At 35.1% G+C, this 25085-nt stretch overlaps 1 protein-coding gene across 7 annotated transcripts in view; it reads right to left on the reverse strand.

Moving 5' to 3' along the window:
• Window positions 1–2361: 2361 nt before the first annotated feature.
• Window positions 2362–25085, reverse strand: part of PRR16 (proline rich 16) — a 206513-nt gene continuing 183789 nt past the window's right edge. For all 7 annotated transcript variants that reach the window (XM_077138856.1, XM_077138858.1, XM_077138860.1 and 4 more), the window contains one exon: window positions 2362–5069. In XM_077138856.1, coding sequence (XP_076994971.1) covers window positions 4314–5069 — 756 coding nt within the window. In that variant the 3' untranslated portion in view covers window positions 2362–4313. The remainder of the gene's footprint in view (window positions 5070–25085) is intronic.

The following is a 25085-nucleotide window of genomic DNA, read 5'->3' on the forward strand; positions in this document are numbered from 1 at the left end:
TAAATCCAAGTACTTCAAATTAAACAACAGCCTATATAATTGCTGCTTCACTAAGATGTAGCTAACAGCACTTTTATGTTCTAAACTGTTGTGTTCACTCAATGATGGCATTGCATCTGTCATTACTTCAGAATCATGCAACTTGAGTGATTCTGAAACTTTCAACCATTTAATCTAAAAACTTAATTACAATGTCACAGTCACACATTGACCCAAAAAACACCATGCAATTTCGTGATAATGTCCTGTAATTGTCAGAATTCCATGCACTTTATCTAATTAAGTGATACGATTTTTATTGACCTTTATTGCTTATAAATCAGTTCCTTACTTAGAAATCATTAGTATTTTACCAAAGTACATTATAATGTAATCTCTCTTCTTGCTACAAATTTAAGTGTACATTATAGCACAATGTGCTACCAACAGAAAATTAGGATGAAGAAACAGTATTTTCAGGATAATTACAAGAATTGGTATTGCATTAGAGCACATTTTCCATGGGAAAATATTCAGTCAAGGAAGTGATTCATGATTTGATTACACCATTTCCAGCACAATTACTTGCAGAAATACTTTGGTTTTCTTCACAGAGTCATCCCAAAAGAGCTAAAATTAGAATATGTAGATAAAGGTTCTTGCATAGTTTCAGAAACCACATGTAGCTGCTGTACTGGCAATACTAAAAACAACTTCTGATCAGCCCAAGAATGCTGTATAGCACGGTGACCTATCAAATAATTACTACAGTGCATCACTTAAACAAGATTTTTTAGGTAATTAAACCACCTTTCCTAACAGTTTACTCCTTTTATTTTTTTTACCAGAATAATATTAAACTAATGAGAGAAGGTGTGAACATAATACCAAATCGAAAGAGTGAGAAATTTTTCTTTTTGTATGTCCATGTATTTTTGTGCAGATATTTTTTTTTCCTATTTAGCTGAAGCCTGATTTAAAAAAAATATCAGTTTAGGGCAGTGCAATGGTGGCTCAATGGCAGGATTCTTGGCTGCCATGCCAGAGACCCGGGTTGGATTCCCGGTGCCTGGCAAGGAAAAAATAAAAATCAACTTGATTTCCTTCGATAGGTATTGAAGTTGGCAGAGAACTTCAGCTATTTTTTTTCTTTTTGTCCTTCATCAGCAGAGATTCAATAACCAATTATCACAAAGGTGAGACAATCTGTGTTTAAATTCAAAAGTCAAAACCTTTACTATTTCTATTTAAACAATTAGGACCACATCTTTGAAAATACACATTCTATCTTTATACTAAGAAGGATGTTGTCAGAAGCAGCCTATTACTGTTTTACATTTTGTAGGAATACTACCTTCAAAGGAGTAACTACACTAGCTCTGTTGTTCTCTATAAATAAAAGTGCTAAAATATATATTGTTAAGAAAAGAGCTTCCTCTTCAGGAGTGAAGGAAAGCAATTCTGCTTTGGATTCTTCAGGTAGAGAAAAGTTGTACCATGTTTTATGGTGCCCTAATTGATGATGCACAGACTTGTGCTTCAGAATTTAAATTTTGAATGCAATGTGGGCTGAATACACAAATTGCAGTGTCACTTAAGAGTCTTAAATTACAAATTCCCAGACAGATATTATGACATTCTATGTTAACTGATTTCAATGTTTTACAAATTTATGTCTTTAAAGATATAACTAAGTTTGAATGAATGTTGCAAAGTTAACAGTTGAGGAGAAAGAAATGTTAGTACAATATATTCTACACATTAATGAAAAAGAAGTAACATATGGAGCATAAAAATTCAAATGAGTGTCTAACTACTACAATGACCTAATATTTAATGTTGATTATAAAAAAATAAACTGTAATAAGAAAGTAAAGCCAATGCCTGTAATATTTTTGGGTTGAGATTTAACTTAGCTTTTGTAGACTAATCATTATTTATGAATGTGTTAGATAAAACAGGTGTTAAAGTTTTGGTTATGTCGCCAAACAGAAAAAGATGGTCTCTCATAGGGTAGTTTTATCTGTATTTTGAAGAGATAGATAAGTTTACTCTTCAGAGGCTGTTTCTAGACATATGGCTCAATGTTGTTATTAAACCAGTCACTTTTTTACAAGCAAGTGATATGCCCTGCAGATGATTTATGGTTTCTAGGAAGCCCTACTTTGGAATCTAGTTTCTTTCCCAATTATGGTATGGGTCAAAGTCTCAAACTATAAGGTAATATTTAGATCTCAGAACCTGGTTGGGGAAAGAAGATGAGCTGAAGGGACTAAATTGCATGTCTTCTACGACTGATTATAATCTCAGAATGGTCCAATGCTTCATGGACTTCTGGAAGGAAATAATTATTTAAGCCTAGAGAAATGATGAAATCCTGTGTTTATTCATACCAAGGCTAAATGGATGCATTCCAAAGTTTAAGTATACATTGTTTTGGTATTCAATAAGTTATTTATCTGGTCCATATTCATTAAACATACAGATTATACAATTGATAAATTTTAGATTACAGCATTCTTTCATTATTGGTCTTACATTTTGCAAAACTCCGAAAAGTTAATTTCTTCTGCTTGCATCATCCCCATGACAACACATATATGCTGGGTAAATATTTATCATGCCATCCTCTATTCTTTACTTATTTTATTGTTCTTTAAAAAAATAAAGTCTATTTTCTCTTATCCTGCCACAAATGTATTATAATCTTTTAATAAGAAGTTATTTCAAAACAATGTTCCAAATGACCATGATATAGCCTGAAAAAGGTAACAAAGAAATATGCTTGAAGATTACCTCTATGATTAACAGAAAAAAAATAAAGTTTTGAGATCAAAAGCCAAATCTTCAGAAAGGTCACAGCACTCTTTATTAAATTGTACCACAAAACAAATTTCCGCAAAAGATAACCCCTTCTACTAGACTGCAATTCTCAAGCTGATTTGGAAGGATAATGGATGATTTTGAATGGATACCAGCAACCCTCATTCTTCCCATTTAATGGAATGATTTCTTCCAGGCATGCACCTGCCCTCATCATGACTCAAGGGGAGATAAACTCATTTAGAGCTTTAGGGCATAACATCAGATCAAAACTCACTTAGAACTTTTGGGCATAACATCAGATCACCCAAAATATCATGGTCAGGGGCTTTACTTGGACTATGGGTGAGTAAGTGACCCATGCTGGAAAATTAGACCAAAAAGAAAGACTTTCATTAGATGTCAGGATAAAGAGATTTTCTCTCTAGTGCATGAAACAACAAAGAATAATGGCACCTTTCACTCTGAGTGATCAGCTTAAGGACAGTGCTGAAAGCATCCTAACTGTTATCAGAAGCTTTTCATTTTCCCCCTTGATTGTCTTCTAATGTGAGTTTCCTCAAGGAAGCAGAGATCTTGCTGATGTAGGAAGTGAAACATCCACTGGCTTCACTATATTTGTTTATGATGTTTCCTGAAGGAATGTTGAATGTTGAAAGAGTCTAATGGCCCTGGCAACGTAGGAGGGATTCAACAAATGGTCTTTGATGTACCAAATGAGATACAAATGTGTACATTTCTATTTACGGCTTCAATTATGATATTCACCTTAGGAATTTTTGACATACATTCACTGTGGTCGTCTCCAAACTTTGTCAAAGATGCTATACATTTTAATGAATACCCACAGGGGATTAAATGAATCACTGCTTTATTTTAATTCTGAGGAACATTTGGTTTTGTCATTATTAACTATTTTTTATTAACACAATAACATTTCCAAAGACCAAACTGTATTACATGTATAGCTTAACATATAATCATAATTGTGTAGTATAGAAAATAATTTTTGGCATTGTCCTCCGCATTTAATAATGCAAAATTAGTGGTAAACATTTTTAGAAAAAATAATAAAATAGTCCTTCAGTATTAAAATTTCTTATTAAAAAACATTAGATCAAAGTTAAGCATATGAAGTTATTAATGCATAGATGAGTTAGGTATGAATAAAATGAATCGAATCCCATCTCTTATAGTAAATCAATATATTTGAAATCTGCAGGTCACAGTTTATCATAGGTCAATTGCAAAACCAACATATTCATATTTTTCATTATTTGTGGTTTTTGATGATGAAACATTTAAAATAATGCATAACCATGACATAAACAATGTACTGCATACTTACCAGGCGATTTTTATGCCACTTTGCTGAATGCAGGATTAATATATTTGGGCTTTTTATTGCTTGAGTAGAAAGTGCTCATTACTTATTTTATGTGTATAATATAGAAATTTTTTAAAAAAACAAAAAAGTTATTTTATTTTTTTTTCTTTTCCAATGGCATACTTCACACGGTTGTAGTGGTTGATTTCCTCAAGATCGTCTTCTGTGGTTTTGGTGCAGTCGGAGCAGGCACAGTTGCGGGTCTGAGAGGAGGGAAGCTGTTACTGTGGCTTATCCCCAGTCCCCCATTTTCTACTGGGAAAGGAGGGAGATGGGCTGAAGGAAGGAGGGGAGGGCCTTGATGAAGGAACTTTCCTGGTGGGTGGACGGGTTCACTGTGCAAGTGGACCTCTCTGTTTTTCATGTTATACCGGGTGTCACAGTCCGGACAATAGCCATGGTACTGCACCTTTTCATTAAAACGTACCCGCTCCCGAGGCCCTCCCTGAGGACACCTGTCCTTGTCAGGTCTATGCATCAGAGGCTGCACTGAAGCCTTGTCCAAGGTACTATTGGGTATACAGCAGATGTCTCCATTGGGAATTTTGTTCGGTCCACCTGGTAAACCTCCGTTTCGCAGCAGGGTGCCATTGGTCTTTACAGGATTGGCCGTTGGCCCCACCCTTTGGGAGTCGTCACACTTCACAGGCGTCAGCCTTGGAGGAGGGGGTGGCGGGTTTGGCTTTCTCAGGACCGTGAGGATAGCAGATGGGTGTGCCGGGGGCTTAATGAGAGGTGCGTTAGCCTGAACTTTGATCTTCTCTATGCTGGAGGCTGTTGTGCCGCTGGAGCTACTATTGAGGGTGTCCGTTTTGGAGCTGTCGGTCATCTCATCCTCCAGCTGCAGGTCGGAGGTCAGGGTGTCAATCTGGTCAACCACCTGGTGGAAGGGACAAGGGAATTGTGTTGAAGAATGACACACAGCACGATATAGTAAAAACAGTTTCTTCCTTTCTAGCTTTAGTCTGCTCTGGGAGACGTGACTAATAATGAATTGTGCATTCCGTTGTGGCTTAATGTTCTCATTCAGTAAATTTACGGAATAACTATCAAAGCCCCAAGTGCCAACTCTTTGATAACATACTGACTTGACATGCTTAGAATATAATAAACTTGATGCATATGTTCAATTCCTGGTTCTGCTGTACTCATTAAAGATGGACTCGTGAGGCAGGATTATAACAGATTTTTAAGAACAAGAGGAGAAGATTTCCTTTCTGCTAGTATGTAGATAGCTACAGGAGAATACAGCTCCCACCGTAATAATGAGAAAAAAAACAGATGATCTGTGAAATCATTACTTCTCTTGAGACCATCAGAGAACTGAGATCACAAAGTAACACAGGCAAACTGAAACACAGCATGCCAAGCCTTCTGAGGAGAGGCAGGACACATGAATTTATCTACCTTTGACAAATCTTAGGCAAAAGAGGCAACAGACACAAAAGTGAGTAGTAAAATCATAAGAAACCTTGAAGAATTCTTAAAGGCTGCATATTTGCTTTCACGCCAGTTTAGATCCCCTGGGATCTCCAGGCACAAAGTGGAATATGCACTCACTTTTTGCCCCTTTTCCACGGGCCTCTTATGTGAGAGATTGAGGGCAGGAAGGTCATAGAAGGAGTCCCCATGGATGACACACAGGAACAACCCCCCGCCACACACACCCCAGACCCTTCTCTCATACAAAGCAGGAGCCTTAAGTTGCTGAGGGAGTGATAGGAAACCCTCAAGATTCCCAGCAACTGTGATAGGTAGAAGAAAAAGGCAAATGACTGTGGTGAAGGGAGCAGAAAATTCCCTTGGCCCTAGGATCCTACATTAATACAAAACAGATATCTGCTATCATGGGAGAGGAGCAGCAAATGTCAAACTCAAGTCCTGCCACAGATAGAATAGAGAAGCATGGAATCCGATAAGGCTGTCAGGCCATTAGACCATAAGGCTGCCCTGACACCCAGTGAAGGAGGGAGGTCACAAAGACAGAAAAATAGGATGGAAACATCTTAGACAGTGCAATTCTAGGGAATTTGGCAAGGCTTAGCATGGAATCTGGTAAGGCTTGCCCATCAAGGGATTCTAGCATCCCCCATAGCAGGCTTATCTTATGTCTCTGGTGCATTCAGTCATTGGTAAGGAACAGCTTGCAGGAAGCATGGCCTCTGTTGGATCCTCGTGTTGGATCTCAGAGCACACAGCTGAGGCCTCCAGTCAATTAGGCTCCCTACAGTCCAACATCTCAGAGGCCATTCTCATGGCTCCCAGACATAAACTATTATGCATAACAGCAGATAGAAAAGTTATAGGTTGCTTTCAAAATGGTTTATTTTTGTAAGAAAACAATCTGTTCATTCTATGCATTTCCATCTGAGGAATTTCCCCCCCCCTTCTTATTCAGGCCAAAGTTTTGTTCAACACAAGTTGGTTCTTTGACACATGGTGACAGAATTCAGCAAAACTGAAAATATCATAAACATCCAGAAGTTGGCAGAAGGTTGGGCAGAGATCTAGAGGGTCAACTTTTTCTCCTTGAGGCATTTCAGTGGCCGAGTCATGCCAATGTCACCAGGGTCAGCATTCTCCTTGGACATCTAAAAGGCCAACAAATTCACCATGCCCAAGATGGAGCCTATGGTCTCCAGTTAACTGAGTTTTCTTCTAGTGTTTTCTGTTTTAGTGAATGACACCACCAACCACTCATTTGAAAAGTCAGAACCGTAAAATGTATCCTTGACAGCACCGTTCGTTCATTCACCCTCTTTGCAGGACACCAGAGAGCAAGCCTTGTTTATTTCAGGTCCTACATAAATCTTGGATCTATTCACTTCTCCCTATTTTCTTCCCTTTGATCCTAGTCTGAGCCACCATTATCTACCATATGGACCATCCAGAGTCACCTTTGCTCCCTTTGCATCTTTGTAGTTTAAAACAGCCTTCTGCTTCCAACTTCTCAATGCCTGTTCATTACTCCTGTCATGCAACCCAGGACTTAACAAGGCCTCCAAGATCCTGCATTGTCTCATTCAGTGGTATCCTGGTGTGTTTAATAACTGGCTCTCCAGGGAACAAACAAAAAAGTCCTGATTTGAACCATTTGTGAATTTTCATGGTGCAAACTCCCACCACAACTATTATCAAACTAGTAATGTGACATCACTTCATGTGGAGTTGGGAAGAAATGAACAGTAGAGGATTCTACCATATAGAAAGCAATGGACATAAAGACATTCAGGAACACAAATAATAGGAAAACACATAGTAAAGCAATTAGGGATAATTAGAAAAATTTTTTAATATAATTAAGTATAGGTATATATAGTTTTCTTTGTAATAATGTTCGTATTTAACAACCAGCTCCAAACATTTCTGAAAATGTAACAGTCGGTCCTTGCTAGCCCATCACATTAGCTTTAGCATATCTCTGCCTTCACTACTAAAGAACTCTCCACCCTCAAGTTTCTTAAGTTTTCCTTTTCCTTTCTATTCCCAAACTTCTGTGGTCTACTTTTAAACCCTCATAATTATCATTCTGTTTCATGCTGCAGGACATTTCTACATACTTATATTTCACCATGGTATTTCTTTCCTCTCATATTAATCTAAATAACTCCCAGTCTTCCTTAAAATCTTAGCTCAGGAGTCACTCACAAAATAAGCCTTCTCTGTCCTACTGCAATGTCTTAGGTCAACACACACAACATATATATATTCATGAGGAATCATACTTCCTTCACTCAAAGAACTCACGTCATTTTAAAAGTATATTGAGTAGTTTAAGTATTGAGATACTGTTTCCCCCCTATTGCATCCTAAAGGCCCAATGTAGTGGCAGGTACTTAGTAGGTATTCAACAAATAGTTGTTAAATAAATGTGGTGAGAGTTATTTCTTTGGTTTGAGTGTGGGCAAAAGCACTCTCTTTCTCATTTGATTTCAGAGGGTGCAGCAACTGTGAAAATGTCATATTTGCTTAATCACTCAAGAGAGAAAGGATTCATCCATACATGACCCACAGAGTCGGTGGTTCTCTGGTTCTGGCCCAGATATTGCTGTAAAAGTTAAAGGGGCAGGGCACTTAAAGATTGTGAAAGCTGGTAGGACAGTTTTGGCACCTAGATACTATGTGCGCTTTCATCTGAGGATGTTATCAACCTGTGGCTTTTGCCTTTTTAAATACCTACAGCCAATGAGAGAAAGCTGCTCTAATGTGAGGGAAGTGAAGCTGCTTTTCAGAGATTGATTAGTACTGCCTGAGTCCCTGGTTATTTGACAGGCCCTGGTTGGCTTTAGTTTCTACATTATTTCCCGATTGCCACCAAAATTCCCGAGAGAATACAATAAATAACAACAAGCAAGCAAACAAGGACAATAAATTCCTCATAGAGAAATATCCCTTCATAGAGCAGGGAATCTAGTGTAAGGGCCTGACATAAGTAAATACTTAACTAGTAACTGCAAAAGTGTGACTACCCCAAGTATTCTGAATGAAGAATACAAGGTGCTATAAGAAGAAAATAGGACCTCATCAGAAAGTTCAGTGAAGCATTCCTGAAGGTTTCTTTGGATCAGCTGGTGGAAGAAGAGTGACTCAACTTTTCACTAGGAAAACAGAGCATAATAAAAATCCACTGACAGAAGAGAGCACACATGCAATTTATAGCAGACGGTTGTGTCAGGAAGACATTGTGAGAAGAGGTTGGAGAGCTAGGTATAGGTATCAGCTAGACTGTAGATCATGGTTTATTGTGATAAAGGACCACATATTTTAAAAAGAGCGCCAGAAGTAAGAAAAACAATATTCAAAAAGACAACGAATTAGTATTTTGCAGAACTGAAGTGTTCTCTAATCAAATACAAAAATTTTCAAACAGGAAAATATAAACTAACCCACACCTGGTTATACTACACTGAACTTACAGAATACAGAAAAATAATGATTAAAGTTTTACTCAGCAGAAAAGCAATGCCAAATATCTATAGAGTAACAAAAATTAGTCTGACAGGAGATTTCTACTTAAGCAGCAGCAATCTGAAGACAGTTTGCCAAAGTATTTCATACTGAAAGAAAATAATGTAAAATGTAATAGAGTTAAACTTTAAAAATAATCATGAAATGAATAATTTTTATACAATAAAGACTGAGAGTATGCTTCTTATAGCTTATTGCTAAAAATACTATTAAGTGACAATTCAGTGTAAAGGAAAATAATCAGAAAGGAGAATTGGAATGAAAGAAGCATAAATGAACAAAAAAATTGGTAAATAGGTAAATCAAAATATTTGTTGATTACAAAAATGTAAAATATTAGTGATTGATTTAAGAGAGGAATAAGAAAACATGAAACTAAAATACCAGGGAAAATATAGCACAAATATTGGAGAGTGAAGTTAAAGCATTTTATTATCATTGTATTTTTTGAGTCTGAGGAAGATGAAGACACTGATTAACTTTCAACTTTAAGTAAAAAAGTATGTAAGAAATTTTAGAGCAACTACTGAAATGATAGATTCAAAATTATAATTTCCAAAATAAATTTAAAATGATTAAATATTATTTGATAAATCTAAAAAAAGAAGAGAAGAAAACCAGAAACAAATAAAAAACATAGCAAATAAAAATTACATGAGATAGCAGAATAAATGATTTCAAATATATTAAAAATCATAACAAATGGAAATAAATTAAAATAATTTATTAAAAATATAGTGATTGCTGTCAAAAAGAAAATCAAAAAGTTTGAATATGAAGTGATGAAAATAAACAGTGAATTCTAATTCAGTTAAATTAATACCAAGCAAACGCTTAGCTTAAATTTTTCTTAGTCAAAACAGTATTGTATTAATACTTAGATGAATCAATAAATGTGTAATATACATATATGTGAATATGTATGTATTCATATAAATATATGTGTGTATTTATGAATATTGTATATAAAAAACAAGATGATAATGGACAAAGGGTTATGAAAAAGTAATCCACATAGGATGAATGCGAAATTTGCAAAAACCGTGAAAATATGTTCTATCTCACTGTTATCAATGTAATGCAAACTGAAGAATGACAGTATTTCACAGTAGTTTGGTAAAAATAAAATGGTCTAATAATTCCAATTGTTAGTAGTGATATGGATCAATGGGAACTTTACACATTTCAGTGGAAATGTGAATTTAGTCAGTTTAGGAAACGTGCTGACAATACCTTCAGGAATTAGATGAAGTATGTGCCATGCGCTAGTCTTTTAGGAACTCAGCTTAGACTTCTCTAGAGAAACTATAACAGTTGTGCCCAGGGTTAGAAAGCATAAGCACAAGGATGCTCCTTGAGGGTTTTTAAAAATATATTTTTAATCATAGTTAAAAATTGGAAACAGCTCAGAGTCCATCTGTAAGAGACCAGATAAGTTATATAAAAGCAATTCAAATGAGTTAACTAGAACTGTATGTATCAGCAGGGATAAATTTCAAAAGCATAATGTTGAATATAAAAAAAGTTTTGAAAAGATATGCTCAGTGTCTATATATTGTTTATATATAGAAACACATGGATTAAGTTTGTGCAACAGGAAAATAAATAATACACATCAAATCAGGATGATTGTTATTATTATTATTTTGTATGCTGTATTGCGCAGTCACATTTCATTCTTTTTCCATGTGACTATTCCGTTATTGTTTGTTTTTGTTGGTTTCTGTTTGGGAAGTTACATGGACTGGGCCAGGAATCGAGCCCAGGTCTCCCACATCGCAATGGAGATAATTCACGATTATTTTTTACTTTAGGCGGGGAAGTAAAGGAATGGATGTTGGGTAGTATCAACTATAACTGAAATATTTTATTTCTTTTTAAACTTGGTTATAAAGTAATTATGACAAAAGTTACATTTCAAAATACGGGTGGTATTGTTTTTATTTCTTTTGTAATGTGTGAAATGCTTTATAATTTGAAAAGCAAATGCATATTGAACACTAGAAAATAAAGTTAGAAAGAAGTAAAAAAGTAATCCTTAGAGCTGCCAGATGGAGAACATATTGCAGGAAGCTGGAGTTTATTTACTTGGCCAGTTAGATGTTCTTGCAGCTAAGTGAGAGATGAATAAATTAGCAAGATAAAAAATCAACTGTATTCTTATAATTATACTTCTCTGTTTTGTGTAAGCTATTTCAAGGTATCACATTGCAGCTGAAGGAGTCTTAATCAGGGTCATGATGGAATTAAAGAGAAAACACAATGAAAGGCTGTAACGATGGTAGGACTTATTTTTTTAAGATATTTGGCGATGAAAAGATAGTATGACATATCAATTAGAAGATTATTATGATCTAAGAATATTCACACCTAAGCATAAGGTACAAGGGAGAAATGTACATCTCAAAAGTGAAAACTGGGTCATTTGTTCAAGCAATTGGAGGCTACTTATAGACAATGAGAGTTAAAAAAATGAGTTTCAAAGAAAGGATAATGGTAGGTGTGCCTCATGGTTCCAGGAGGATTTATTTAGCCTCTCATATGAGGCAGCTATGAGTTAGATGAGGAGTAATTAAGAAAAATGGTAAACATGACTTAGGAATCACATGAGTTCAAACTTTTGGATTTAGGAAAATATCTCTAAATATATTCATAACAGAGAAACAGATTTAGAAGAAAATAAGTGACTATATGATCTGAGTTATGTGTGCTAATTGAGACTAAGTTTACATTACTTTTGGAAATATTAAGTGACAAAGAGTAAAAGAAAAGTCACTTGTAATGGTGTTATTACAGTAGAATTCAGGAAAAAGAGGTCTAACTATGATTTTAAAGGGACATTTAGAAGTTCCTTTTCCTATGCTCACACAATGCTTTGTCCCCTCATTATATCAAATGTATTGAAATTATCTGTTTATGTGTGCTTCCCCCCAGACAATGTCAGCTTGTCTTTCCATTTCTGTTTCCCTGGCAGAGAGTCCAGTGTTTGCACTTAGTAGATATTCAATAATAATTTACTGAGTGAAGGAACAGAATGAATGTAGACCCTTAGAGAAAAGTCATGTCTTGCCCTTACTTCAACCCCTCCCCAGTTTTTCTCACTTGGATCTGATTTTCAAGGCATTCCACCCCACCCAAACCAGATGGATTAGGTATAGAAAAAGGAAGGCAGAAATAAATACTTGGTAAGAACTGGGGAAATGTCTTCCTATGTTACCCACCTCTTATAGCCATGCTCTACTGCTTGGCATCGAGGGCATTTCAGTTAGACTCCAAACAATGAAGGTAATTAATTATGCATTTATCTTTAAATATTTGACCATGTACTTCTGGATGCATTTAGCATTTTCCAAAATACCATTTATCTTGTTTAATTAAAAATCACATGATATATAGTTCAATTGCCTTAAAAACAAACGTAAACCTTTTTTAATTTGAGTGAATCTTTTGCAAGGGCTTCCTCATCAACAATCCTCAACCACAAAAATTTCAATTACAAATGTAATGAATAGAAAGAAAGACTTCAAATGCAACTTTAACCTGTACAAGAAAATTAATGAATTCTTCTATAATCTTTAAGATTGACTTATGAAACCAGTTGCATTTTAAATATGTGACATCAGCAGCAAAGAACTGAAGAGAGAAGTGAATGGTACTCACAGGAATTTCTACCAAGAGAAAAAAAGACAGTTAAGAAATCTACCTTGCCAAAGGTATTTGACCATGTTTAGTGGCTGAACTCAACTATAAGAGCTCTGTCCAAAGAGCCACAAAGCATAGGTCTGCAAATGGCAGGCCAAATATACCCTTCCCCAGGAGAGATGGAATATAAACCTGACCCATGAGAAGCAGCGGGTAGTGGAGTCACCAGCACAGTCCATGCCAGCATGGAAACATACAGGGAAAATCTGTTACGGTCTCATATTTATAGCTCACACACTTGATTTTCCTTTTTAACATAACAATTTAAAAACATTGATCTGTATATCTCAGTGATTTATGGCAGGATAGCGCAAGTCTTCACAGAGCATACAACTTTGTATTTCATTATCAGATCACAGTATATGTTATACACTTACAAATTAATATTTATGCATGAATCTTATAATTACCCTGTGAACACAAAAATTCTGTTGAACTGCACTAGTGTTTGAAATAATATCATAAATGGAAACAGTTAATGATTCCACCGCTTGGTTAATTCAGCTGTGGAATTTCTTTATGTAAGTGGTTCCAGAAAGACCTTAAGAAATAAGATTGACTCAGGGCTTTTTTGACCTCTGAGAGGGTCCAGTGACCAACGTGGAAGAGTTGCATACAGGATAAACACTAAATGCCTGCTTCCCCAAAGCTATGACTAAGAAAGTTGCCTTGTGGTCCTAGAACTGTCTCTGGTTTCCAGAGCATCCTTAATTTTCCAAACAATTTTGTAGTTTCTTAGAGACCTGGCCAATCTACTGAGATAGTTCCATATTTTTCCTAATTCTTCTTTATCAACTAGACCACGTCACTGTTTGCACTCAGAAATATCCCAAACACCATAATAATACGATGGCTTTATCTCACATTTATTTTCATTTTTCTTGGAATTTTGATAGATTATACATAATGGAACAAAATCATTTGAGGTGACTTAATGAAGGAGCAAGTTAATTTTCCTCTCACATTAAGTCTGGAAGGAGGCCATGTAAGGCAGGATTCTGAAGTCGTCAGATACCTTATCAGCCAAAATGTAGTCACCTAGATTCAAGAAAAGCTGGGAAATTTAGGTTTGTACCTGAGTATTCAAACGTACAGTGTAAAGCCAGGGTTTTAACAAATGAGAATTGCAGAAAGGCTACTTAAAGGTTACTTATAGTCTCTAAAACAGAGACTTAAAAAAGCAACAACAAAGGGTGAGTACAAGGGTAGCACAGTGGTAGAATTCTTGCCTGCCATGCGGGAGACCCAGGTTCGATTCCTGGCCCATGCACTTCCCCAAACAACAAACAAACAAGCAAACAAAGAAACAAAAAAATCAACAAATGGTGCAATAACAGAATACTCACATGGAAAAAGAATGAAATGTGATCCCTGCCATAAAGCATACACACACACACACACACACACACACACACACAAAAACAAAGTCATACACATTTGATTATCCTTGTTGGGGAGTAAATTTGGAGGATATGAACTTCTTTGAGTTGATCTTCTTCGCTGAAAATTGCTTTTAAACTTTCTTTGAGACAGATATTTTTTTTTCCATGGTGGTGATGCTATTTGCTTTCATAATATCCAAAAGTGGCAAATCTTAGCCTGTGATCTGGAAGTAAACTAGATTTAATAAACAAACAACAATTGAGCCTGATAAATATGAAGAACATAAGCATCAACAGTACTAATATTTATGTTCAAAAAGCAAGATGAAGCTACAAGGTAATTTGTCTTTTGTTTCTGTGTTCAGTTGGGTTCAACAGCCATTGTAGTACAATTGTGTGGGAGACACTGAGTACAAAAAAATATTAAAGGTTTCTAGTGTAAGATGGAGTGATTCTAGGTATTTTGTGTCTCCCTCCCCAAATTCTATTTAAAGGACAGTAAAGAAGCAAAAATAAAAAATAAAATCAGAAAATATTTTCAGAGTGGATAGATTAGTTCTCTAGAGATACCATTACAAAGTACCACAAATTAGGTGGCTTTAAAAGACTGAAATGTATTCTTTCACAATTCTGGAGGCCAGAAGTCTGAAATCAAGGTGTCAGTTAGGCTGTGTTCCCTCAGAAGGCCCTGGAGGAAGATTCTTCCTTGCTTATTCTAGGTTTCCAGTGTCCCAAATGTCCCTTGGATGGTGGCAGCGTAAAATTACCTCTGTGCCTGTGTCTACATGTCTTCTCTTTTTATAATACTACTGACATTGGACTTAGGGCCTTCCCTAATTCAGTGTGGTCTTTTCCTAGCTTAATTAATGATATCAGTATATAACAATTTCTAAGTAAAGTCACATTCATATTTACCAGGAGTTGGGATGTCAACATAAATTTTGGGGGGGCTAATTCAACCTGCAACAATGGGGGAGAGGGTATCAGTTGACTTGAGATTCTTATAAATATGTGGCCGGATGAAAAAAAGGTGGAGAAAGTACTGATGACATCCCAGAAGGGTTCTAAACTCGAAAGCAGAATATAGCGAAAGTGGAAATGAGAAGAAATGCAAAAATTAGGGTGAGAAATTACTGTATTTCACTGTGGAAAAATTGTGTCAAATGGCCCCACACTCTTTCCTGGGCAGTGGGATTGACAACATGGTAATAACTTAGAGCCTAAGGAAAAATGGAAATTCTTGCTGTAAGGATATGGAACAATATCTCTGGATACAAGTAAGGTTCTGGGTGTGATGGGTAGCAACTTCAAATAAGGCTCTCCTCTTTTATTTTCTCCATGGGGAGGATGATGGAGATGGGAGAAAAAGCATCCAGCTTTGTCTTATCTTTGCCCAAACACCCTAAGTTTTGCACAGTCATAATACGTATCAGAGCCTTTGGTCAGCACCTCCCTCTCACTTCATATGTGGGAAAGGCTGGGGAGCATCTATGTGCTTGGAATATATGACAGAGAATCATGAGATATTTGAGAATAAACAATAGCACAAAATGGAAGGACCAAGATGAATGAACAGATCAATATGAAGATGAACCTATTATCACTGAATAAAAGATAATTTTATAGAAGTTTAATAAGTGCATTTAAAGAGGTTTAAGAAGGTTTTTGCTGCTATAAAAGAAGAACACACAAATAAACAGCAGTCATGGTACCAAGAAATATAAAATACAAAGGTAATTTTTAAAAAATGATTAATACCAAGGCTGAAAAACAAAATCTAAGAAATAGTCCCAATCATAATGCTAAATGACTTTAAAAAAATAGGAAAACAAGAAAAATGTTAAAGGATATGAAGCAAGAAAACCAATCCTGGAGGTTCAATGAGTGATTAAAGAATTCTAGAAAAAAGAAAAAGAAAAAAAAATCATAAAAAATTCCATTGTTGACAATGAAAATAAGGCTTCAGATGGAAAGGGCCAACTGAGTGCTGACTGGATGAATGAAAATAAATAAAGTCAATCCACTTAACAAATAAAACACAGGATACCCCAAAATAAATTAAAATGAAATGCTCATCATAGTTTTCTTTAGGAAGAATGGGTGCTAAAAGACATTTTAGCAATATCTTTAAAGGGTCTGTGGCAGAATGATTTAAACCAAAAATTCCACTTAATTAAATTGGTCCATTGCAAGGGAAAATTTATTTTTACACATTCAAAACATGTTTACTTCCTTTGTATCTTTCCTTAAAAATTAATCAAGGACATATTCTAAGTACAATAAAATGGAAATCCAAGAAAGAGAAGTACATAGGATCCCAGAAACATATAACTAGCCCAATATGAAAACAATAAATAAAAGATCTTTATTTTAGAAATACAACTATACCACAGCCCTAAAAAGCAATTGTTCTAACAAAAAAAAAACAGAAAATCAGAAGGCTCCAAGCAAAATAATGGATTATATCTAACAAGTCATCTTTCTGGAAAGTAGTCAGTTACCTTAGTGATATGGGAAAGAAGTGAACTATCGAAATGTGGGTGATGAGAAATTGATGGTGGCTAAGAGGACCTGTTTGAATCTTGAATACCCTTTTGAGAAGTTCCAGTTTATAGAAGTAGGTGTATTTCCTTCTCTATAGGTTCACTAACACTGTTTATTTTTATTCTTACTATTGAGGTGTTATTTATTGCTATCTCTATTCAACCTATAGGCAAAAAATGGACTAATTTCTCATTTCCATAGAGTTGAGTTATGTGGACAAAGACAAAGGTCAAAGACGAAGAAGTATTTATATTTAGAAAGTATTTACAGTTAGAAAGTGTTTATAGTTAGAAGGTTAGATACCAGGAAAACAAAACATAAAAGCCTTCCTCTTGTGAACAGCATTCATTATAAGGTAGAGCTAATAAAGAAGGTGACTCTGACCATCTTTATAGAGAACTTCATTGGGATGTGTGCTTAGTTAAAATCTTACCAGATACAGTTACCCCCATGAAAAATAATAATTGCCAGACAGTGTGTTCTATGTAGTAGTTAAAGGGTTGGCAAGTCCAGGAGGGCAGAGGAAGTGGTGACTCAGTCCAAGCTGGTCAGGATATAGCTTCAAACAATAGGTGATATTTGAGAGGTACCCCGAATGGTAAAAAGAAATTTAGAGGAAAAGCCATTTCTTGGCAGAGTCAATAAAATGCGTGGTGACATAACGTCATGAAATCATTTTTTAAAATATTGACAAAGAATAAAGTCAGGGATGGAGTGTGAATAAGAGACAAGGTTATAAAGCCAGATAAGCACCTGGTCACAAGATCACTCTAGACCACGTTAAGGAACCTAGGCACTGGTTACAGCTTTGAAGCTCATTCCTCAAAATGTCTGTATTGGCAGCACCATCAACAGAAAGCAGAGGTTAGTAGTTTGAGAAGTGCAGATAGAGGCATATACTCTAGCAGATTCATCTCTTCTTACATCTTATTATTGTACAGCCATACCATATAATAGCCATACTGTGGGATAGTAAATTGCCCAGATCCAAATATAGAATTTAACTCTACTATTTTTTGTCCCAAAACATGAATGGACCTTGGCAGCCTTGGAAAATTATATGAGTTTTGGGAGTCTGTGTTACTTAACAATAAATGCTCTAAAATTTTTAGCTCTACAATTTGCAAAACCAAAATATTTGTTTTTTTAAAGACTCAAATTATGATGCAAAAATACTTTGTTTCATTTAAATTACTTTCTCATACAATTGTAAGTATTTTTGAGTTACTCTTGAAGCACAGAGGAATCCCTCAAAGATTCTACTTGTCACATGCCCAAAAACCTATACATTAGAATAGGGGAACATAAAACAATTAAGGGAAAATGGTTATATTAAAGCACACTTAGCTCCATATAGTTAAAATAAACTACATGGGACAATAACTTCAAGTGAGACCCACATTGAACTTGTCTATCACATTTAGGAAAGTGAAATATAAATTACTATTTTCTCCCTGTAACAAACATCACCCACAGTTTACAATGGCTGAAATTTCACTGCTAACTATAATTTCTGTTTGCATAAGATATCTTGTTATTTTAACAGATAATGTGCTCATTCTACTCTGAGGCTTCTGTAAAGTGCAGCGAGGGAAACATCCTTCATCATAATTGCTTTAGCAGGGAATAGATGTAAAAGACTCATCTACTTGCATTTTGTGAAGTATGCACTTCAAAAGGATTCTATTATGTTAATCAGGTTCAGGAACAGTCTGTAACGCAAGATAATAGAACTGTAAACATTAACACAAGCTTATGGCTCTCAATCTCTGTAGCATTTTGCATGTGTAAAAGTGTAAATGAAATAAATCTCAGGTTGTCTATTATTTTGCCTATTGTTAGTAAACTAGCTTAATAAATAAAACATTCTGCAAGCATCATGAGTAAAGTTTCAAAAGCAAAACTCCTCTGCATCCAATTCTTTCTTTAATCTATTCCATCCATTCCCTGGATTACAGTCAGAGAGCTTTCTTCAAATTTTTATCTATCTATCTATCTATCTATCTATCTATCTATCTATCTATCTATCTATCTATCTCTCTGTCTCTCTGTCTCTGTCTATCTATCTATTTATAATATCCATTCTTAAAACCTTTAAGCGGTTTCCCATCGCTCTCAAGACCAAATATTTAACAAGGCCACATGCTCCCAGGATGAGGGTCCTGCTTTCCACACCAGCACCCTCCTGTATTGGTCATTCATCACCCTGCTTCAGCCATATTAGTCCCTTTTCATTTCTTTCAATGCTAAGCTCTCCACTTAGGTGTAGTAACATCCCTGCTTCTCTCCACAACACATATGCACTCTAACACACATGCACGCGCACACGCACTTCTCCTATCCTTCAACAATCAGCACAACTATGTCCTCTTTGAGGCCATCTTCCTGCTTACCCTTCAGTCCCCTGACATAGTCATAGAGCTTCTGTCCTTTCACATAAGAGCCCAGAACACAGTGCAATACAGTGATTAACTGGGCGATTAGCCCTTCCTATCTTCTCAGCAAGTATGCACACCCCCAGATGGTAAGCAATACTGTTACTTTATAGTCGAATGATGAATGTAGATTGAACACAAATGATGAATATGAATGAATCAAAGGAAAAATGCAGTAACAGAATTTTTATATTCGGTACCTATTGCTTACAGTTCTGAGCATGCTTACAAACTTTTCAGGTGAATTTAGCTTATAAAGAAACTATGTTCATAAGGTTTCTAATCTCTTTCTCTCTGTGTCTCTTTTAAACACACACACACACACACACACATATATATATATATATATGCCTCTTTTAAACGCATATGTTTGCTTCAGTAAATGGAAGATGCTGAGATGATACTGAAATAAACTGGTGTAATGGGTGGATTCACGTGTCAACTTGACCTGGTGACGGTGCCTGGTCATCTAACCAGGCAAGCACTGGCCTGTTGCTGTGAGGACATTCTGTGGACTTAAATCATGAGCCTGTTGGTTGCATCCATGGCTAATTACATCTGCAGCTGGCTAAGGGGACTGTCCTCTGCAATGAGTGTCACTTAATCTAATCACTTGAAGGCTTTTAAACAGAATTCAGAAGACAGACTCTCTCCTTGTCAGCCAGCCAGCCTCTCCTAGGAAGTTTGTTGAGGACCTTCATTGAAGCTGCCAGCTTTTGGCCTACCTGAAATGCTTTAATAATTTTACTAGTTGTATTAGAGTTCTCAGGGAAACTGAACCAACAGGAGATATTTGCAAATATGAGATTTATAAAAGTGGCTCATGCACCCATGGTGATGGTAGAATACAAAAGCTGTATATATCCTACAGTTTTCCTGAGAACTCTAATACAACTGGCAAAAATTATTAAAGCATTTCATCTACTAATATCTCTAAAAAATGTTTACATTTACACTGAAAGGACATTTTGACATATGTTTATATTTTACATATCTCAACTATGAGTGAAATATTTGATATAGAACCTAAATAAAGAAGAATTTTGGTAAATTAGACAAGAACTTGCTTAAATTACCTTTGAATCCATATAAGGGTTAAAATAAAATAAATTAAATTATTTGTTCAAGATATTAGAAGAATCTTGATTTCTCCTCCATTTGATATTTCAAATACATAATTGTACTGTAGAATAATAATGTTCCTCAAAATTTAAAATAATATTACTAAAAATACTGATATTGACAACACTCCTGGATCAGAAGGTAGGACAGTTGGATGTAGTTATAATTTATACTTTTTCTACTTCTAGTCCTTCCTTTTTGACAGTGGTTCCTTGCTTTGCTAATTTAAACTATGTGGGAGGAAAAAGGTTAGAGTGGGATGATTTGTTCCACACTTCATCTAAGTGCACTGATACAGAGGTAATAAATTCTTGCAGGATGCATGCAAGTTATCTCGTACCATTAACTTGTCATGACCTTCATTTAATATGCCACAATTAGACACCTCATTCTTTAGAGTCAGCTATTCTTACAATAAATTAACAAGATTTTCATTTTTATAGAAGTTTACATTTTCTTTAAATTTACTCCCACAACATTCCAAATGAATTCTCCCTCTAGTTTTGGCCTTCGCAAAGCTCAATCAAACATATAAATCTGATCATGTTCTCATTTCCATAAAATCTTTCAAATTATGATAAAATATTCTTAACATGAAAGAGAAGGAACTCCTTGTCCTTGTCCTTATGCAGCCTCATCTTTAGCCAGTGAGTCCATTCATTCAGCAAATGCATTAGGAATGAAAACACTGAGTCTAGGTATTTTGCTAGGATGGGTCCTAGATGGTGTCTTATCATCTCTCAGACTGGTCTACAATGGAAAGCACTAATTCCAAGCAAACTGCACAGTGACCTGGCCACAAGCTACTTCTCTTTCAGCTAACTTGGTCTCACCAATCCTAAAGCTCACGGGGATTTCTGATATACTGGCAATCTTACCTCATCTATCTTTCTGTCCCCCACCCCCTGCCCTTTTTAATTTATGGTCCGTTTTCTTCATTTTGTTTTTTTTTGCAAAAAAGCTAAACTCTGAACCCCCATCTGCTTTTCCATGTCTTTATTTTCAGTGTACAGCAACTTTTAATGAATAAACATTTCTACCTCTTTAATCTATGCATATAATTATATAGTTGAACTCTGCTTGGGAAAGACTCAATGGCGCAGATCCGTCCTACTAGAGATCTATCACCTCCATTGCTAAATTGTCCATTTGTCAACTTCCCTTTTCACTTTTAAAGTAATTACTTCAAACTTTCTCCAGTCTTTGCAAACCCCTGACCTCCTTTCTCTTGTCCCCTCTACCATGATCTAGTTTCTTATTACACAAAGAAAATTTAAGCAATTAGATAATTAATAATCTTTTAGCTTCCTTTCCAAAATATGACTCTATACACACCTGCACCCATCTTTTTCCTGGAAATGAAACTTGATCCAACTTTTTTTTTTTGCAGATAAGATGGGATAAGATAGATACCTAGGAGGACAAAGGAAAGTAAAACGGGATAGGGTACTGAAAGGGAGTTTCAATGCTGAGAAACACCTGCCTTATACTTCTATTTGCGCAATTTTTAATCTCAGTCTCAGGAAGCAAAGCAGCTTCAATAAAATAGTTCAAATGCAGGTAAACATATATTCTGAATGAGGTATAAGGAAGGACATTAAAACAAATAGGAAGTGCCAGATTGGGTGGGAGAAACTGCTTATAACATCTATGAAATGTGCTAGAACAAAAAAAACATATAAAAAATGTGTTCAGAGGAGAGAAGAAGGAACACTTTACATCTGCCAGGGAATGAGAAATAATATCTGGACAAGTCTTGGAAATAGGAAATAATTAAGAAGAGTTAGAGAAAAGTGGAAGAACACTCTAAGAATAATAAAATGCAAAGTAAGAAATGGAAGTTTGAAAAATAAATTGAGTTCAAGAAGAAAATCATTAGTTGGGTAGAGTTACGGTGTGTGTGTGTGTGTGTATTTGTGGGGATGTTTAAGGAATCAAGCAAAAAAAAGGAGGAAATGTGTAAAGACAGAAGGGGAAAAAGAAGCAGGTAAAGAGGTGGGAAACAGGCTAACAGTCTTCATTGCATTGCTAATGAGGTTGAACTTGACCTAAAGACAACAGGTAACCCACAAAGAGTTTAAACAGAAAAGTGATGTGAGCCTCTAAAATATGATTTTACAGAACCTTGAAGACTTTGCCATAAATCAAGTCATTAAAAAAGATTATTCTTGTCATAAGCAAGCCTAGGGAAAATTATGGAAAATAATGCAAATGGGAGATTATATCACATCATATTTGCATTAGTGAAAACATTCGAAATCTTCTAATGCTTGTTTTTAGAATATCTTGTCCAAACTGAGAATACCTACTCTAACTTGGTTATGATAGGAGTGTGCTTAGAGTGGATGTACACAGAAACACTATCCTTGGTTTAATAAAGGCTTTCAAGTCTATAATATTCCATTTCATGCCTGAGCTCTAGCAGTATTAATGGATTAAGAGAAACTGCACTTTAAAATATAAGACCTTTATGTCTGGTGTAATGAGTCACAGTATGTGAGATGAAGGAGAGGCAGGGAATTTAAAATTTTGAATTCATGCGCAATAGGCTTCCCAATTTTCTGTCTTCACTGTGATAGGGCTCCAGAAATATTCTATAAAACTAAATTACACATCAATTTGAAAAACAATGAAAATCTTCACCACAGAGAGCTCATAGCCATTTAAATCTGCTAGGGGATTTTGAAAATTGATCTTTCAGAATTCTTATTATGTTACCAAATCCCAGAAAGACATCAATGTACATTTATTTTCTTGAGGGACAGAGTATTCAGATTATTCATAGTGAAAGCTATTCCTATTTTTTGCTTCTAACAAAACTCTATATGGAGATATTATAATAGACATTTTCTATATAAGATATTGGGGGGGATCAAAATGTAAAATATTTACTTAATCCCTTTAAAATATTAAGGCAATAAACACATGAAAACTGTAACGCTTATCTCATTTGCAGATTTGCATTATTGATACTTTTCACATCCTGAAGTATAAAATATTGCCTTCACTACATTTGATGTTAAATGTCATATATTCTGTTTATACTCAGTTTAATTTTATTACATAGTTGATAAATTGCAACCACTTTTAAACCTTTGTAATTATACATTTGGTAACCTTGTAATTATATATATATATATGTTTACATATAATTATCTTCATAATTATACCCTCATTGGTAAAAAATATGTAAGACCTCTAGTGGCCAAAAATGTATATCATCAGCTAAAGGAAAATGTACCAACTTCTACTGCACTTCAGATTCTCTATGGATTATTATTTTAAAAAATCATTGGCACAGTTTTTAGGTGGTGAATATGAAATCCAGAAATTTTATTTCTTCTTCCAAAACAGTATTTTCTCTTTTACTGAGGTCTATGCTTTAAAAAAAGGTGGGACAATTGTGTCCTTTAAGTTAACATGAATGTTAAGAAAGGAATTAAATTAGATATGCATTTAGGGTGGTGCAATGGTGGCACAGTGGCAGAATTGTCGCCTGCCATGCTGGAGACCTGGGTTCATTTCCCGGGTATATTTATTTGTATGAATTTTATATTTATATAAAAAATAAATAAATAAGATATGCAGATAATACAAAATTATAAGAAGTACATACAAGATGCTCTGAAATTTCAAAATTTAATATGTGGAGGAATAATACATGTAGAGACCAAGATTTTCAAAAGAATGAACAAATATTCTGTGTAATTTTTAATACTTAGCCATTACAACAATGACATTTTTTCAGAAGACTAATATTAAACCTGTATATAAGCCCTAATAAGGGAATGCTTATAAAACAATAAGTCATTATCAAATACAGGGGAAGGTGTATGAATACACACATTTGAAAAAAGGAAATGTGGTGGAGAGTAGACCACACATTCATTTAAAGATTTCAAGAGAAACTTTGATATTTAAGTGAACTGTCCTCATTTTCTAAACACTGGCCTAATAAAGAAAACAAAACAAACAAACAACAATACCTCATGTTGGCAAAACCAAATCAGTTTGCAGGTATCACTCAGCTCATAAATCACCATTTTGAAACTTCTGGCTTAATAGACTTCAGTGTCACAACACTGAGTCATCACGGAGTTAAAATCTTTCTGTATATTTGGAAAGAACCTTTGGACATACACTTCTCAAATTAAAATGGCTAAGTTAGTCTTTCCCAAACAGTAAGTTAACAGAAGGCTTCCCACTCCACAGAAGGTCACTTGATCTTTTAAGATATTTTTTTCTCACCCTTTTCATTGTTTCATCACATGCAGAACTTGTGCATCTATGTCCATTCTCCCCAGGACTGTTTTGTGAATTTGTTATGGTAGATAAGGGTTTGTCCAGTTCTTGATATGTTTACTGATTACATAGTCTAATGTTTTAAAATGTGAATCAATTCCTGAATGTCAATATGTATTATTAGTAATATATATATATATATATATATAAAACCTGCAGTCCACTTCAAAAAGAGTATCTGACACATGAGGATATTATAGCATGTTATTTTTTATTAAGAATTGTTTCAAAAACTTGCTTAGCAAATAGTGACAGTATGCTGATAGTTCGCTTATACCAATTGCCAAAAGCAATGGAATAATAATCCAACCACCCACCACAAATATACTAGACACAATCTCCAAGGATATGAATGTGTACATCAGGAAAGCCAGATTGTTTTAGAAAGGAGAAAAGTGGAACTTGAACTTTGAGGAGTCATAATGTATGATGTTCTAATTA

Source organism: Tamandua tetradactyla, chromosome 21, assembly GCF_023851605.1.
Source record: "Tamandua tetradactyla isolate mTamTet1 chromosome 21, mTamTet1.pri, whole genome shotgun sequence".
Taxonomy (NCBI): Eukaryota; Metazoa; Chordata; class Mammalia; order Pilosa; family Myrmecophagidae; genus Tamandua; species Tamandua tetradactyla.